At 44.4% G+C, this 17,668-nt stretch overlaps 1 protein-coding gene across 11 annotated transcripts in view; it reads left to right on the top strand.

Annotated features, from left to right (window-relative positions):
• Positions 1 to 17,668, top strand: part of LOC140903940 (beta-1,4 N-acetylgalactosaminyltransferase 2) — a 57,986-nt gene that overhangs the window by 15,602 nt on the left and 24,716 nt on the right. For 4 of the 11 annotated variants that reach the window (XM_073325940.2, XM_073325941.2, XM_073325942.2 and 1 more), the window contains one exon: positions 17,122 to 17,295. The exons of 4 other annotated variants lie outside the window; for them this stretch is intronic. In XM_073325940.2, coding sequence (XP_073182041.1) covers positions 17,122 to 17,295 — 174 coding nt within the window. Of the gene's footprint in view, positions 1 to 10,548; positions 11,437 to 14,641; positions 15,855 to 17,121; positions 17,296 to 17,668 lie in introns of those variants that run through there. 3 more of the 11 variants (XM_073325945.2, XM_073325939.2, XM_073325947.1) reach the window with 3 other exon arrangements.

Raw genomic sequence — 17,668 nt, forward strand, 5'->3', positions numbered from 1 at the left:
GCGGGGGGGGGGGTCTTTGTCTGGCTCAGTGAGTGAGCAGCCAACTCGCTAGGGCCTCCTGGGGAGCGGGCTGGTGGCCCCAGGGGAGAGCAGCTGTTCCGAGCAGCCCCCCACTGTACCTGCCCCCTCCCCTCTTCCGCCCACACGCCCTGCCCCGGCAACACCCTGCAATCTCTCTCCTGGTCTCCTTTTCTCTCCACCTCTCTCTGCTCTGAAGTTTAAGCCCAGATGCTAAGGATCCCCTCTGGACTGTTATCTTTTCTCCCCTCCCTTTCCCAGCAGGGATCAGCAGCAGAGACGGGCTGGGAGGAGGGAGAGGCGCACACACAACCAGGCTGGGGAGGAGGCTTTTCCTGCCCATTCACAATATTCCAATGTCAACATGAGGAAACTGACACTAAAACAATGGGAAGAGGGGGGTGTACTGGAGCAGAAAAGCAGCAATCAGGACTGCAGAATGCAAGGGAGGGAGCAACTTCTTAGCTGGGGAGGGAGATGGACTCACACTTGACAAGGCTGGAGTAGCTGAAAACTTTTATGTAGGGAAAAGGGACGTGATTTTTTTTTCTTGTGGATCCAAGTATCTCCAGGGCTGCCTCTTAAGCTGGTAGCATTTTGAATGAGGGAGAGTTCTAAACAGTGCAGCGTTGAGTGGGGTTTTAAAGGTCCCTTCAAGAGTGCAGCACCTTCTTCCTCACCCACGGGAAAGACCTTTAAAAACGGCTTTAAATAATCCAAAACAAGAGCCACTGTTCAAATGAGATGTTTCAGAGTAACAGCCGTGTTAGTCTGTATTCGCAAAAAGAAAAGGAGTACTTGTGGCACCTTAGAGACTAACCAATTTATTAGAGCATAAGCTTTCGTGAGCTACAGCTCACTTCCTCAGATGCATATCGTGGAAACTGCAGCAGGCTTTATATATACACAGAGAATATGAAACAATACCTATTCCCACCCCACTGTCCTGCTGGTAATAGCTTATCTAAAGTGATCATCAGGTGGGCCATTTCCTGCACAAATCCAGGTTTTCTGCTGCAGTTTCCACGATATGCATCTGAGGAAGTGAGCTGTAGCTCACGAAAGCTTATGCTCTAATAAATTGGTTAGTCTCTAAGGTGCCACAAGTACTCCTTTTCTTTTTGTTCAAATGAGATGTGGCTCGTTATGGCTCCAGCCCCCTGTTGAAGCATTGTTGAAACTGCGTGCCGAGTTATACCCAGTACAATCCCACTGAGCCGTGTGTGGCAACCAGGAGTGTAAATCAGGGCAGAAAAAAACACTGGTGCCTGAATATAATTCCTTTTCTTTTTAAACTGCATCTCCCAAGTTCCTCTTCATTTGTCAGGATTAGAGGGAAATGCTCTATTTTAGGGAGAATGAAAGGCCATTTGGGAGTTGATGGCCCAGAGCCGTGACAGGCAAGGGCCTGGAAGAGGGCTGGACTCAGCCATTGGTATCAGCTGTTCATTTGAATGACAAAAAAGAGATTTTGGGTCATGGTGGACATCCCAGCCATCATGTAAAATATTTCCCTGTGGCCTTTTGACATGCACACAGAGGTATCTCACTGCCAAGTCCCTATCCTGGGTGGGGTGGAGTGGGGAGGGAGAAGGCTGCAGGGTGATCTCCCACCTCCATGCAGCCAGTAGCCTATGCTTGCTGGAGCCTCCACATTTATTTATTGACAAAATTTAATATTTTGGTGCTGAATTCCATCAGGAATATGGGCTGCTGGGCATTTGGGGGGAGGGCTGTGAGAGGGGCACTGGGCAGCGGGGGTGGTGTCTTTGGGTGGGAGATCGCTGGGCATAGGGTTCTGTGGTGGAGATCTCTGGGTGAGAAGCCACTGGGCATGGGGGTTGCTGGCCATAAGGGGGAATGGGATACTGGGCAGGGTAGTGGTGTGATGGGGCACGCTGGCAGTGCAGGGCTGGGTTTGGGGGTGCAGGTGAGTGGGAAGTGCGGGGGTTAGGGGTGAAGGCAGCACAATTAAACTGTTTTTAATAAAGTGCACGTGACAAGTTTTCCAATACTGTAAGCTTATGTTTGTGTTGCTAAGAGCAAGTTGGGCATAGGAGCAACAGTTTAATAATACTGTGTAGGCAGGGGTTCTCAAACTGGGGGGTCAGGACCCCTCAGGGGGTCACAAGTTTATTACATGGGGGGTCATGAGATATCAGCCTCCACCCCAAACCCCGCTTTGCCTCCAGCATTTATAATGGTGTTAAATATATTTTAAAGTGTTTTTAATTTATAAGAGGGGTCACACTCAGAGGCTTGCTGTGTGAAAGGGGTCACCAGCGTAAAAGTTTGAGAACCATTGGCATAGGGCCCCATAAATCCTAAGGACGGCCCTGAGCCCTGCCCTTGGGCTTTGGCATCGGCCCATGGTGGTGGGACTCGGACTTTGGTTTCGGCCCTGGACCCCAGCAAGTCTAAGCCAGTCCTGGCAACCCCATTAAAATGGGGTCATGACCCACTTCAGGGTCCTGACCCACCATTTGAGAACTGCTGGTGTAGGAAGACCAACCAGACCAAAGGATGGGTGGGTAAATAGAGGCACAGAGGGGTGAAGGGACTTGCTTAAGGTCACACAGCAGGCCACTGACTGAGCTGGGACCAGAACCCACTTCTCCTGACTCCTACTCCAGGATCCTACCTGCTAGACCACTCTGTGTGGTGCAGGTGAGCTTGGTTGGAGGGGGCACACACTGCTCTGATTCATATGGCAGTGGCAGCTAACTGTTAGCTGAAAGAATAGACAGTTCAGTATGTGTACTCTTTCTACATTTCCAAAATAAAATTTATTTTGCTTAGTTTGCAGCTATTTTTGTTTTAAAAGATTAATATTTATGTCCTTTCTAAGCTGAGCAGTAATTTGTTTGCAGTATATTTCTAGTAGGCGTTTGTTCTCATGGAGAGAATTTTGCATAGGGTGGTGGTATAGCTGAGCCATTCCCCACAGAGGAAGCTTTTTACCCTTTGAGTAGTTTGGCTGAAAATCTCAGGATGGGGGACATTTCCAGTAGCATTGCTGGGTTGTCACTGTCTATATTGAAATGGACAAGGCTTCTCCTTTTGGCTTAGATGTTGTGAGGTTTGTTATAATCCTGATTTTAATAGACTGACACCTAATTGAATTACATTTTATGTTTTTTCACCAACAATTTGACCTTACAGCAATTCCAGATTTGTAGTTTTGTGCCATGCTAAAGCAATTACTTTTTAAAAAAGTCTACAGAGCAGATAAATATTCTCCCCTAGCTCATTTTAGGTGGTTTTGTATATGTGTCTTCAGGGTAAAGATTTGTTTGATTCTTTGTTTCTCACGTAGGTCTGCAGCTATTGCACTTGTTAACAGGGTGGGGCTGTAGACACTAGGCCCTGGTCTACACTAGGACTTTAGGTCGAATTTAGCAGCGTTAAATCGATGTAAACCTGCACCGGTCCACACAATGAAGCCCTTTATTTAGACTTAAAGGGCTCTTAAAATCGATTTCCTTACTCCACCCCTGACAAGTGGATTAGCGCTTAAATCGACGTTGCCGGCTCGAATTTGGGGTACTGTGGACACAATTCGATGGTATTGGCCTCCGGGAGCTATCCCAGAGTGCTCCATTATGACCGCTCTGGACAGCACTCTCAACTCAGATGCACTGGCCAGGTAGACAGGAAAAGAACCGCAAACTTTTGAATCTCATTTCCTGTTTGGCCAGCGTGGCAAGCTGCAGGTGACCATGCAGAGCTCATCAGCACAGGTGACCATGATGGAGTCCCAGAATCGCAAAAGAGCTCCAGCATGGACCGAACGGGAGGTACGGGATCTGATCGCTGTTTGGGGAGAGGAATCCGTGCTATCAGAACTCCGTTCCAGTTTTCGAAATGCCAAAACCTTTGTCAAAATCTCCCAGGGCATGAAGGACAGAGGCCATAACAGGGACCCGAAGCAGTGCCGCGTGAAACTGAAGGAGCTGAGGCAAGCCTACCAGAAAACCAGAGAGGCGAACAGCCGCTCTGGGTCAGAGCCCCAAACATGCCGCTTCTATGATGAGCTGCATGCCATTTTAGGGGGTTCAGCCACCACTACCCCAGCCGTGTTGTTTGACTCCTTCAATGGAGATGGAGGCAATACGGAAGCAGGTTTTGGGGACGAAGAAGAAGATAGCTCACAGCAAGCAAGCGGAGAAACTGGTTTTCCCGACAGCCAGGAACTGTTTCTCACCCTAGACCTGGAGCCAGTACCCCCCGAACCCACCTAAGGCTGCCTCCTGGACCCAGCAGGTGGAGAAGGGACCTCTGGTGAGTGTACCTTTTAAAATACTATACATGGTTTAAAAGCAAGCATGTGAAAGGATTACTTTGCCCTGGCATTTGCGGTTCTCCTAGATGTAGTCCTAAAGCCTTTGCAAAAGGTTTCTGGGGAGGGCAGCCTTATTGCGTCCTTCATGGTAGGACACTTTACCACTCCAGGCCAGTAACACGTACTCGGGAATCATTGTAGAACAAAGCATTGCAGTGTATGTTTGCTGGCATTCAAACAACATCCGTTCTTTATCTCTCTGTGTTATCCTCAGGAGAGTGAGATATAATTCATGGTCACCTGGTTGAAATAGAGTGCTTTTCTTCAGGGGACACTCAGAGGAGCCCATTCCTGCTGGGCTGTTTGCCTGTGGCTAAACAGAAATGTTCCCCGCTGTTAGCCACAGGGAGGGGGGGAAGGTTGAGGGGGTAGTCACGCGGTGGGAGGAGGCAAAATGCGACCTTGTAACGAAAGCACATGTGCTGTGTATGTAATGTTAACAGCAAGGTTTACCCTGAAAGAGTGTAGCCACTGTTTTATAAAATGTGTCTTTTTAAATACCGCTGTCCCTTTTTTTTTCTCCACCAGCTGCATGTGTTTCAATGATCACAGGATCTGCTCCTTCCCAGAGGCTAGTGAAGCTTAGAAAGAAAAAAAAACGCACTCGCGATGAAATGTTCTCCGAGCTCATGCTGTCCTCCCACACTGACAGAGCACAGACGAATGCGTGGAGGCAAATAATGTCAGAGTGCAGGAAAGCACAAAATGACCGGGAGGAGAGGTGGCGGGCTGAAGAGAGTAAGTGGCGGGCTGAAGACAGGGCTGAAGCTCAAATGTGGCGGCAGCGTGATGAGAGGAGGCAGGATTCAATGCTGAGGCTGCTGCAGGACCAAACCAGTATGCTCCAGTGTATGGCTGAGCTGCAGCAAAGACAGCTGGAGCACAGACTGCCACTGCAGCCCTCTGTAACCAACCGCCCTCCTCCCCAAGTTCCATAGCCTCCACACCCAGACGCCCAAGAACGCGGTGGGGGGGCCTCCGGCCAACCAGCCACTCCACCACAGAGGATTGCCCCAAAAAAAGAAGGCTGTCATTCAATAAATTTTAAAGTTGTAAACTTTTAAAGTGCTGTGCTTAAAGTGCTGTGTGGCATTTTCCTTCCCTCCTCCACCACCCCTCCTGGGCTACCTTGGTAGTCATCCCCCTATTTGTGTGATGAATGAATAAAGAATGCATGAATGTGAAGCAACAATGACTTTATTGCCTCTGCAAGCGGTGATTGAAGGGAGGAGGGGCGGGTGGTTAGCTTACAGGGAAGTAGAGTGAACCAAGGGGCGGGGGGTTTCATCAAGGAGAAACAAACAGAACTTTCACACCGTAGCCTGGCCAGTCATGAAACTGGTTTTCAAAGCTTCTCTGATGTGTACCGCGCCCTCCTGTGCTCTTCTAACCGCCCTGGTGTCTGGCTGCACGTAACCAGCAGCCAGGCGATTTGCCTCAACCTCCCACCCCGCCATAAACGTCTCCCCCTTACTCTCACAGATATTGTGGAGCACACAGCAAGCAGTAATAACAGTGGGAATATTGGTTTCACTGAGGTCTAAGCGAGTCAGTAAACTGCGCCAGCGCGCCTTTAAACGTCCAAATGCACATTCTACCACCATTCTGCACTTGCTCAGCCTGTAGTTGAACAGCTCCTGACTACTGTCCAGGCTACCTGTGTACGGCTTCATGAGCCATGGCATTAAGGGGTAGGCTGGGTCCCCAAGGATACATATAGGCATTTCAACATCCCCAACAGTTATTTTCTGGTCTGGGAATAAAGTCCCTTCCTGCAGCTGTTGAAACAGACCAGAGTTCCTGAAGATGCGAGCGTCATGCACCTTTCCCGGCCATCCCACGTTGATGTTGGTGAAACGTCCCTTGTGATCCACCAGAGCTTGCAGCACTATCGAAAAGTACCCCTTGCGGCTTATGTACTCGGCGGCTTGGTGCTCCGGTGCCAAGATAGGGATATGGGTTCCGTCTATAGCCCCACCGCAGTTAGGGAATCCCATTGCAGCAAAGCCATCCACTATGACCTGCACATTTCCCAGGGTCACTACCCTTGATATCAGCAGATCTTTGATTGCATGGGCTACTTGCATCACAGCAGCCCCTACAGTAGATTTGCCCATTCCAAATTGATTCCCAACTGACCGGTAGCTGTCTGGCGTTGCAAGCTTCCACAGGGCTATCGCCACTCGCTTCTCAACTGTGAGGGCTGCTCTCATCCTGGTATTCATGCGCTTCAGGGCAGGGGAAAGCAAGTCACAAAGTTCCATGAAAGTGCCCTTACGCATGCGAAAGTTTCGCAGCCACTGGGAATTGTCCCAGACCTGCAACACTATGCGGTCCCACCAGTCTGTGCTTGTTTCCCGAGCCCAGAATCGGCGTTCCACAGCATGAACCTGCCCCATTAGCACCATGATGCATGCATTGGCAGGGCCCATGCTTTCAGAGAAATCTGTGTCCATGTCCTGATCACTCACGTGACCGCGCTGACGTCGCCTCCTTGCCCGGTATCGCTTTGCCAGGTTCTGGTGCTGCATATACTGCTGGATAATGCGTGTGGTGTTTAATGTGCTCCTAATTGCCAAAGTGAGCTGAGCGGCCTCCATGCTTGCCTTGGTATGGCGTCCGCACAGAAAAAAGGCGCAGAACGATTGTCTGCCGTTGCTCTGACGGAGGGAGGGGCGACTGACGACACGGCTTACAGGGTTGGCTTCAGGGAGCTAAAATCAACAAAGGGGGTGCCTGTACATCAAGGAGTATTTCAGGCAGGACTTCACGGAGGGTTCCAATAAGAAATGGTGCACCTAAGTTATCGTTCTTATTGGAACAATGAGGTTAGCCTGGCCTCTGATTGATACATGGCTAGATTTACCTCGCTGCACCTTCTCTGTGAGTGACTGCAGTGTGACCTAGAGGAATTAGTCCCCTAGACAGGGGAGGAGGCAAATGAGTACAAAACAAATCTGGTCTATTTCTTGTTTTGACCCACTCCATCTATCTTTTACATCTTTGGCTGGCAGCAGACGGTGCAGAAGGACTGCATGCCATCCACATCTCATGGCTGCTCGGCAGAAGATGGTACAGTACGACTGCTAGCAGTCCGTATCGCCTGCCTGCTCACCATAAGACGGTTCAATAGGACTGACTGCAGGACTAAAGAGAATGACCTGGTCAAGTCACTCCAAATTTAGTCCCTGCGCCCATGTCTGCCCAGGCGCTCCCAGCCGACGTGGCCAGGAGCACCTCGGACATGACGATGACGGCTACCAGTCGTACTGTACCGTCTGCTACCACAAGGCAAGGGGTTGCTGTTACTGTGTAGCAATGCCGTACCGCGTCTGCCAGCACCCAGGAGACATAGGGTGACGGTTACCTGAGCGGGCTCCATGCTTGCCGTGGTATGGCATCTGCACAGGTAACTCAGGAAAAAAGGCGCGAAACGATTGTCTGCCCTTGCTTTCACGGAGGGAGGGAGGGAACGGGGGCCTGACGATATGTACCCAGAACCACCCGCGACAATGTTTTAGCCCCATCAGGCATTGGGATCTCAACCCAGAATTCCAATGGGCAGCGGAGACTGCGGGAACTGTGGGATAGCTACCCACAGTGCAACGCTCCGGAAGTCGACTCTAGCCTCGGTACTGTGGAAGCGCTCTGCCGAGTTAATGCACTTAATGCACTTAGAGCATTTTCTGTGGGGACACACACACTTGAATATATAAAACCGATTTCTAAAAAACCGACTTCTATAAATTCGACCTTATTTCGTAGTGTAGACATACCCTGAGTATCAAGTGCAGGGCTGGCATTGGATATACCTGTGTGGGTGAGGCTGTAGATACTGAATACCTGGAGCTAAGATTCTATTGGGTACCTGTGTACTAGGGGTGTGAGTTTCTGGGAGGGTTGGACAGCTCTCTTTGCCATATAGCTCAGATTGGTTGCTTGTGGGGAGCTCATGATGGGGGGGCCGGGGAGAGGGTTTGGTTGGTTAGAATCAGCGTGTTCTGGGAATGGATCTCTCCTTATGTCTGGGCTTCCTACGTAGACCTGGTATTCAGCTGCCAGTGGATTCCGAGATCTTACTGCCAGTTTGATTGTGGCTTGTTGTTGTGTATGTGGTTTTTTTTGTTTTGTTTTTTTTTTGGGGTATTTTTTAGTGGAATAACCCAGTGAAAGGGAGTTGTCTCCAATTTCTGCCCATTGTGTTCAGGTTTCAGATTTTCTGGGGTAAACTCTGCAAATGCAAACCCAGCGCAGTTCTATTGAACTGGGCTATTGAGTTTGGCAGATACTGCTGCTGTAGTAGAAGCAAATGACTAGGCCCTGACTGGGGATAAAGGGAAGAGCCTTCCTGGAATTGAACCTCAGGGATTCTAGTGCTTGATACTGGCCAGGAGAGGAAACCCCTTGGCTGCAGAACAGTTCTCCTTGTAAACAGACGGCGAGTATTTTCTTTTGCTTGTTAAAAACTAACCTGATCTGCTCAGATAGGCAAAACACACTTCACTCCCTCCTTTGGTAAAGGTGCTTCCTATGCCCTCAGGCTGGTATGGGTATGAGCCTTTGACTTGCAAAGGTTATAATGTTCTGGGCTGAAATGGGGCTTTCTGCTTGACTGTCAGCAAAGTTGTAGAGATCCCCAGTCAGTGCATGTCTCTCGCCTCTCATTATAGGTGAGTCAATGGCTAATTTTAATAAAACTGAATCTAAAATAAACCAATTTGTCTACTGATGCTTTTAAAATAAATATACTAGAATCTTAGTGTAAAAAGCTAAACAAGGACAAGAGAGCCACGTCCATTAAGATACATTTAAATAATTGTCCATCATTTCCATACAGACAGATGGGGCGTGGGAGGGGAGGTTTCTTTTAAAACTGTAACAACAACAAAGTTTGTGCCAAAGGGGGAATTTATAGGAGGAAACTGCTGTGTATTTACTGACTAAATAGGATTTGATTTAAATCACTAGTCAGGAAGACTTGATTTAATCATGGATTTCTACATAAAAGTGCATTTTTTTTGGTTGTTATAACCTTAATACATATTTCTCACAACTCAGATGTAGGTTTCATTTTTAGAAGGTGCACACTATATATTTTTAAGTGATTTATTTTGAAAGCTTTTCAGATTAGTTTTACAGCTATATCAGAAAATGAATGATTGGTTATTTCATTTACCAAAGGTAATTGAAGCAGATATTTATGAAGATATTGGGAGGTGAACTATCATTAATATTTGGAGGATTTTCTTGCCATGCTATATTAGGAGAAGAACATCACCAGACAGACATTGAAATTGTTTTATTTAACTAAAACAACAATGTTATGTATTCTGGATTTTTTTTCTTCAACAGCAAACATATATAATATTTTAACAAAACATGATGTATACGAATTTTTGAATTTAGTTAAATATTCAAACATTAAACATTAAAATCAGGTCTGTTTTTGTTAAAATTGTTTTTAACTAAAATAGTTGAAATATTTAAAAAAAAACACACACCCCCCCAAAAAAATTAAATCAACTATGTCAGACAGGTCAACATAAGAAACTTAAAATATTGGCTTCTGCAGCTAACTCAGTCGTCTTCACCTTCATTTTCCTGTTTGTTCATAATCTGGAAAAGAAAAACAAGCTTTCCTGCTTTTTCAGGTCCCAAACAATTTCTCAGTTTGGAAGGAATTAGTTCAAAGGAACAAAATATTCTTTCTACACCAGCAGAAGAAGCTACTGCTTTTAAAAGTGAGATTATCACTTCAACGGTCTCTGAATCCAAGTGCTTAAGTGACTTCCACCAGTTCATTGGTGTGACTTTCTTTAAAACGTCATCAGCAAACATATTTCTTGAAAGGTTCTTATTCCAAGATTGTGTCTCTTTTACAGCCTGCTGCCATTATAGGTTTTCCCTTCTAGTCAGAGAATGGTATGATAGATCTCTAATCAGTGATGAGCTGCCAAAAGGTGAAGAACTGGTTCCTTCAGTTGCTCCGGGTCTTCGGCGGCACTTTGGCGGCAAGCCCTTCAGTTACTCTGGATCTTCGGTGACACTGAAGGACCTGCTGCTGAAGTGCCGCCGAAGGCCAGGAGCGAGTGAAGGACCCGCTGCCGGAGCGCCGCCGAAGACCCGGAGCGCCGCTGGGTGAGTAAAAATTAAAAAGGGATTCTCAGGGGAGCCTCCCCAGCCAAGAGCTCAGGTGGGCCGGACAGGATGGTCCCGCAGTGCAGATGTGGCTCGCGGGCCAGAGTTTGCCCACCCCTTTAACAACTGGTTCTAAACCGGCTTCAAAATTTAACATCCAGTTGGTGCAAACCGGCTTCAGCTCACCACTGTCTCTAATCAATGAAGGCTACATTCAGAAAGACCTCAAGACTTCCGGAATATGCTGCTCAGTTTCACTTTTGTTTCTACTACCTGTCCCTCCCTTCTCACATTTATTTCCAGACTTCTACTTGTCCAGATCTATTCCACCCCCAACAATCTTCTATTCATTGAACTTTTTGAAACTTTGCACTTTTAGAGAGAGGTAAGGGATTGACTCTGTGTACACAAATTTGCAGAGGGACTGAAGGGTTGAGGTCTGTTATTTCAACCGTGAAATATTTATTTATTTATTTAAAAACATTTTTGCTGTTAACAAGCATGCTATCTCTTCAGAAACAAATCCACAGTTTGAGAACTGCAAAACGAATAATTTCTGATGGTATTTTCTAAAGTGAGCACTGAGTATCATTGGGTAGATAGAAAGATTAACCTAAATCTATACAGAAGCCCCTGGAACCCCATAAAATTGGGTCCCTAATCCATGAACTATTGGAACTCATTGACAAAACTTTTCTTAAACGTTACATGAATATATTGTCTCATACCATAGAATTAGAATTTATAATCCCTATTCCATGATAGGTTTTTTTCCTCAAAAAGCATTTTATAAAAAAAATCCAATTTAAATTAAAAAAATCTGTTGTTTTTTTTTAATTTTTATTTTTTAAAAAATTGATTTTTATCCACCTTGCTTCAGAGAATGATGGGAGTCTTTATACAGGGTCTTAATGATGCCTTATGAGCTTTAAGAAAAGGTGCGTAAATTAAACCAACTTGATGCTTTTTGAATATGCTATAATCATAAGTAAGTATTTTTAAAACATCTAAAAAGGTGCACACATCTCACAGCTATATTTAATGATGTGGAGGGGAGAAGCAACTACAGCCGCTTCAGTGTTTAAACACAGCCACTTCCTTGTCCCAGAAAGTAAAATGACCATAACGCCTCAAAATAAAGCGTACTAAAAATAGAAAAGAAGGGACTCAATGCAAAGGAACCCAAGAAATCCCAGGAAGGTCACAATCATAGATATATTTAAATGTCTTTCTTCCTCACTGATGGAGAAAAGTAAATGCAGAAGTCATCTTGTATTCCCTGATCGTCTGTATTTCTGCCAACAAAAAAATGTGAAAGTAAGGTGTTCTCAAAAATGCACCTCACTTTATGGGCTCTCATGCCCTAACAGTAATATGACCCCCCACTTCAAGTCAGTGCTTTTGTGTTGGATCATTGTACTTGCAAGTGGTTGTATTCGCCTCTCCCAAAACTTTGCATACAGCATTGTAAGACTTGTGGTGCTTTACAAATGACCCCTGATCAGGAGTGTAGCAATATTGACTTCAATAAGATCATAAGAAACTACTTTAATGAATAAGGGTTTCAAGATTAATCCTATAGATAAAAGGCTAACAACATTTTTACTTTTGGAGAGGAGATTGTCTTAAATACCAAGTGCAATAATTCCACAGGCATGTAATGCTTTCTTTACAATCTTCCTCCTACCATCAGGCAAAAAGCAAGAGATCTTGGTATGCTCCGGTAAACCAGGCAATACCAATACCAGGCATAATGTTCACAGTTATTAAATGTTTACAGGACTGGGCCCTAGTTTGCTTTAGTTCTGAATGTCTTCTTTTTGTTTTATTTTATTATCTTCCTTGTTTAGTTTCTGGAATTTTATTCTTCAAGGTAATCATTTAAAAAGGGACAGTGAGGCAGAATTAATTTTTTTGGTTTGTTTAAAAATACCAGAATTTTTATAATCTCCCTGTACTTTTGTGCTCTGGATTTTATTTTTTTTTTACAAATATCTGGTAGTTGCCTTTTGTGTGAATAGGATCCAAAGTGACTTGAAAATGTAAGCCTGACAAATAGTCATTTTTTTCCAGAGTTTTTGGGTTTTTTTTTAAATTTTGTCCTTAACAATACAATTTGACTGATCTTAAGTAAAATGATATATAAAACAAAAGGGAAAATGCCTTTTACGATGCCTAAAACCAACAAATATTTCCATGATGTGTATTTAAAAAAAAAATGAATGGGAACTTTAAAAAAAGATGCACAAATGTTTCCTTTAATTGTTCTGTACGTGAAAAACTGAAAGGAAAACAAAGAAAGAAAGAAAATTTATGGTCACAATGTCGTCATTGCCGGGTGAACTCAAGTTACTCTTCTCAAGTTAGCCTGGCTCAAGGGAAAGTGCCACACTGCAAAATGTCTCATGTGAGCAGCACCGTGTAGGAAGGCCATTCCTCCAGTTTTAAACCAGACCGTCCTCTTTTTGGGTGACTTGTCCCCCAGCTGGTACTGAGCCAAACCAGACTTGGTTTTGTCCAGTATCAGGCGAGGGACGCCATTTTGAAAAATGCGCCATTCCACCTCTGCCTGTGTGAATGGAGCGGCGCATTCTTCAAAATGGCGTCCTCTGTGCAGCATGAGCTTGTACGCACCAGGCATGCGAGGTCATGCTGGTGGGGGCGGGCCCACACCATTCCCAGAAGTACCAGAGTGTCCATTATTATGGGAATGTGTAAGTGGCCACTCTATCACAGAGCAATTGTGTTAACAGCTGACCGTCTACACACCTGATGGGCCAGCTAACTTGAGCTAAAAGCACCCCTACTTGGAGTTCAGGGGGTTTGTGTGTGAACAGAACTCGAGTTAATTCTTCAGTGAAGACAAACCCTCTAATGAATTGACTTCTCTGTTAAGACTTGATTCTACAAACACGTAGGCAAGTGAGTAACTTACGCAAAAAATACTACGGAAGTTGTCAAGATTCCTTCCCCACTCTGAACTCTAGGGTACAGATGTGGGGACCTGCATGAAAACCTCCTAAGCTTACTTTTACCAGCTTAGGTTAAAACTTCCCCAAGGTACAAAATTATTTTACCCTTGGATTTCCACTGCCACTGGGTTTACTGGGAAACATAGTTTGGACATGTCTTTCCCCCCAAAATCCTCGCAACCGTTGCACCCCACTTCCTGGGGAAGGTTTGGTAAAAATCCTCACCAATTTGCATAGGTGACCACAGACCCAAACCCTTGGATCTTAGAACAATGAAAAAACATTCAGTTTTCTTACAAGACTTTTAATAGAAGTAAAGGAATCACCTCTGTAAAATCAGGATGGTAGATACCTTTCAGGGTAATTAGATTCAAAACATAGAGAATCCCTCTAGGCAAACCTTAAGTTACAAAAAAGACACACAGACAGGAATATTCATTCTATTCAGCACAGCTATTTTCTCAGCCATTTAAAGAAATCATAATCTAACACATACCTAGCTAGATTACTTACTAAGTTCTAAGACTCCATTCCTGTTCTGTCCGCGGCCAAAGCATCAGACAGACAGACGCAGACCCTTTGTTTTTCTTCCTCCTCCCAGCTTTTGAAAGTATCTTGTCTCCTCATTGGTCGTTTTGGTCAGGTGCCAGCGAGGTTACCTTTAGCTTCTTAACCCTTTACAGGTAAGAGGATTTTCCTCTGGCCAGGAGGGATTTTAGAGGGGTTTGCCTTTCCCTTTATATTTATGACAGAAGTAATTGGGAATAGCTTATGTGAGTAAAATGACTCTTCCCTGTGAACGTGTTCTTGCAGGATGGAGCCCTTCATGATGGACAGCATTCCAAATCTAGTTGGACTTTCCCCACACACTGTTCTGTTTGTATAAGTGCCATTTGCTTTCTTGGGTCAATGTAAATAAGTCACAGTGGTATTGCTAATGTCGGGGTAGGTCCTGGAAAAGGTTTTGAGTGGCTGGATTTCCTCCTGATGATGTGAAAAATCCATTCCTCATTAAGTTTAGGATTCCCATCTCATTCCCCCCTGGTAAACTGATGAGCTTAAAGCTCAAAAAGTGGAGCAGAGGGTGCTTCTGTCTTAAATGGGTTTATTTAGAAGTGATTGCTATAGATGATTTAGGTATGTGTTGTTTAGTCCACCAATGTTCATACCATGGCTTGTTTAAATGGTGGGCCCAAATATTCAAACACAAGTGTCTAAATTTAGGCACCCAAAGAGAAGTTTGTTTAGACTCTTCCCCCACACCCCCTTCAAATGCTGAGCAACCCCACTTTGTGGCTTCAGTACTTTCTTGATAGGCAAGAAAACAAGTAATTAAATACACATCCTATTTATTGCTCAACTGTTGGCAGGCACTCTTTCTGTGCAATGAATACCACCGCTCAATATGGACATGACTTAGTACAGCTCCTTTTAGGGAAGACTGCACAGGATAAAGGAGTGGGGGAAAATGTTGCTGGACCAATGTACAGTGAAGTTAAAACATAGTTATCTTCGTATTTCTCTACAAGCTATATTTTGAACAGTGACAAAACCATGGGTCTTGGGGAAATGCATGTGTGAGAAATTGGAAAGGAGTGGCAAACCACCAGAGACAACTGCAAACAGTCAAAACGTCTTGAAGGTAAAAAAGGAATATTAGGGCAAACCGCCATTTGGTTATATCTATGAATAGGAACAAGACTATTTCAGTATAACAGAGAGGAGGGAGAGACCCTCTGCATCTATTCATTGAGGAAAGCAGGGATGTTCTCGTGAAAAATTGGATCCTGGTTCTTGCGAAGCCATCCAGTTCTGCAACTGACTGAACTTTGGGGGGGCAGCCTACTTTATTAAATAGGAAAGGTAACTATTAATAAGTGTAGACCCAGGTTCACTTCTTATGCTTTTGTTTTGTATTGTGACCATTTGTTTCCACCACCCTTTCTTGTTGCTACTTAAATCTTTATTTTTTCTTAAATAAAACTGGTTTTGTTATAAGTTCTCACAAGTGCTGTGTGGTTTGCAGGAGCGGTGGTTTAAGGGAAAACTAGTAAACTGGGGTACACTGCTTCAGTGGAGGGAGAGGATCCAGGATTTCTGTGAGTCTCTTGTGTCGGGGCTGGATATCACAGGGAAATGCTTCGAAAGGACTCGAAGATTGGGGTACACCTATTGTTAACCTGCAAGGTGAGGAGAGGGCTGGCATAGCCCAGAGGAGAGTGCTTGAGTGGGTGAAAGACTGGTGGTGTTAGGAAGTTGCAGCCATCATCTTCAATGGAGCAATGTAGCCCGGCCATTTTGAAGGAAGGCAATTTTTCATGTGTTTCCCTGAAGAAGATCTTATGCACCGACCAGCTTCTGCTGACAGAAACTTCAGTTAGGGGGTAAGCAATGCTGAAAATCATGAAGTGTGTAGTTACCACTTTTTTCCAAAAGCTACCTGTTGCACCAGATCTACCTACAAAACAGGGCAGTGGGGAGGGGTGTGCATTCTGGTTGCTTTGTGGCATCCTAAAGTGTGTGTGGATACGGGTGGGAAGCAGCCAGACAAGCTAAATCATTTTTTAAAATCTGCAAGTTGATATTTCGAATAGAGTGAAGATATGAAGTATGGCCTGCTAATGTTGAGTTTTGTGTTTAGTGTGCATGCATTACATTTTTAACTTGAAAACAATAAGATAATTCCCGAACAAAACAACATTAAGACTGAGTACATATCAGCAATTCTGCATTAAATACATTACAGGGATGTTGTAATTTACGCAAAATACCAAGTGCTATAAACCTAGGAAATTCATTGTTAAGGCTACATATTTAAGAGAAATCCAAAGGTATTTACTCTGAATTTCCTGGGTTTATAATGCTTGGGGGAGGAGAGTGTTGTTTTTTGGGGATTTTTTTGATATATTTACAGCATCTCTATAATATATTTAACCTGGAATTACCGACATGTACTCTCAGCCTTTGCTCCATCTTAATGTAGTCTTTGGGGAATAATAACGGTTGTGAATGGCAGAAATACTAACTGTGGTGTCTGGAGGAAGTGGCCTATAATTCAGGGTGTTCTTGCTCTGAGTCCAGTGCACCTTTCCCCTGTGTCACAGTCCAAATGGGTCAGCAGAACCCTCGGTGTGGATTCTAGGAGAGGCATTTGGTAGGTGGGGGAATGAAAGTAGCAGCAGAGATGCACTAGGAGAACTAACAAGATCTGTCTTAATATCTATTCTTAGCCAATAATTGCAACTAGTCAACAGGTAAATTCTTAACTAGTCATGCTCTAAAGGACACAGGGCTGTCTGGTTTAATAACACCCTCAAAAAGTTCAGAGAAAAAACACAATAAAATACAACAGTTTTTGTCTCAAGCTCATAAGTTTCCGTCTGCACAACTGTCCTATAATTGGTATAAGCAGCTTCCCAGCATGGGTAGTCAGTCTTTCCTAAGTATAATCAAGGAAGGAGGCTTTTTTATTTGTTTGGCAGAAAATTCTTCTGAACATGAAGAAGAGATTCAGATCTGCTGGGTGTGGGTGGAAGGGAGAAAAACCGAAGGTGAAATGCATTAGAGTTTGGAAATGCAGCCACAGAGCTAACAGCTTCTAAATGCTGCCTCGTTGCTTACTGAAATCTTCCTTTCGTCTATTTAATGCAGTATGAAATACTTCCTTATCCTGGTCTTGTGTACAGTGGTTGTGTTTTTGGCCTCCATGCACTGGCAGAGGTTAACTAAAAATCAGATCAAGGGAGAGATTTCAGAGGCTCGGTCTGACATGAAACTTCTGTCACCAGAAAAATACAAGTCCTTGTTTACCTACAATGGAATTTGGTAAGTTCCCTTGCTGATATTAACTGCTTCAATTGTTCTTCGTAGCTAGATTTGTGCAAATACTGCAAAGGAAAAGGTTGGCTAATGTTTGTTTGAATTGTTAGATTTGCTCCAGCTGTTAATGCCCATATTGCAGAAAGTTAATTTCAGGTTTGGAATTAGGATGATTTGCACTAGTTGCCTATTTCATCCGATCCAGGGATAAAAATTCACAGGATCTTTGAGATGAATGGAAGCGTCTGGCTTGTTAGATGCTCCTTATAAATTGGTTACGAACAAGCTACAGACCAAAATTATTTGCAAAAATTAATTCTGAAAATAATATTGACTAACAAACTTGAGAAAATTGCAAATTTTGTTCACAGGGCCGGGG

Source organism: Lepidochelys kempii, chromosome 27 (genome assembly GCF_965140285.1).
Source record: "Lepidochelys kempii isolate rLepKem1 chromosome 27, rLepKem1.hap1, whole genome shotgun sequence".
NCBI lineage: Eukaryota > Metazoa > Chordata > Testudines > Cheloniidae > Lepidochelys > Lepidochelys kempii.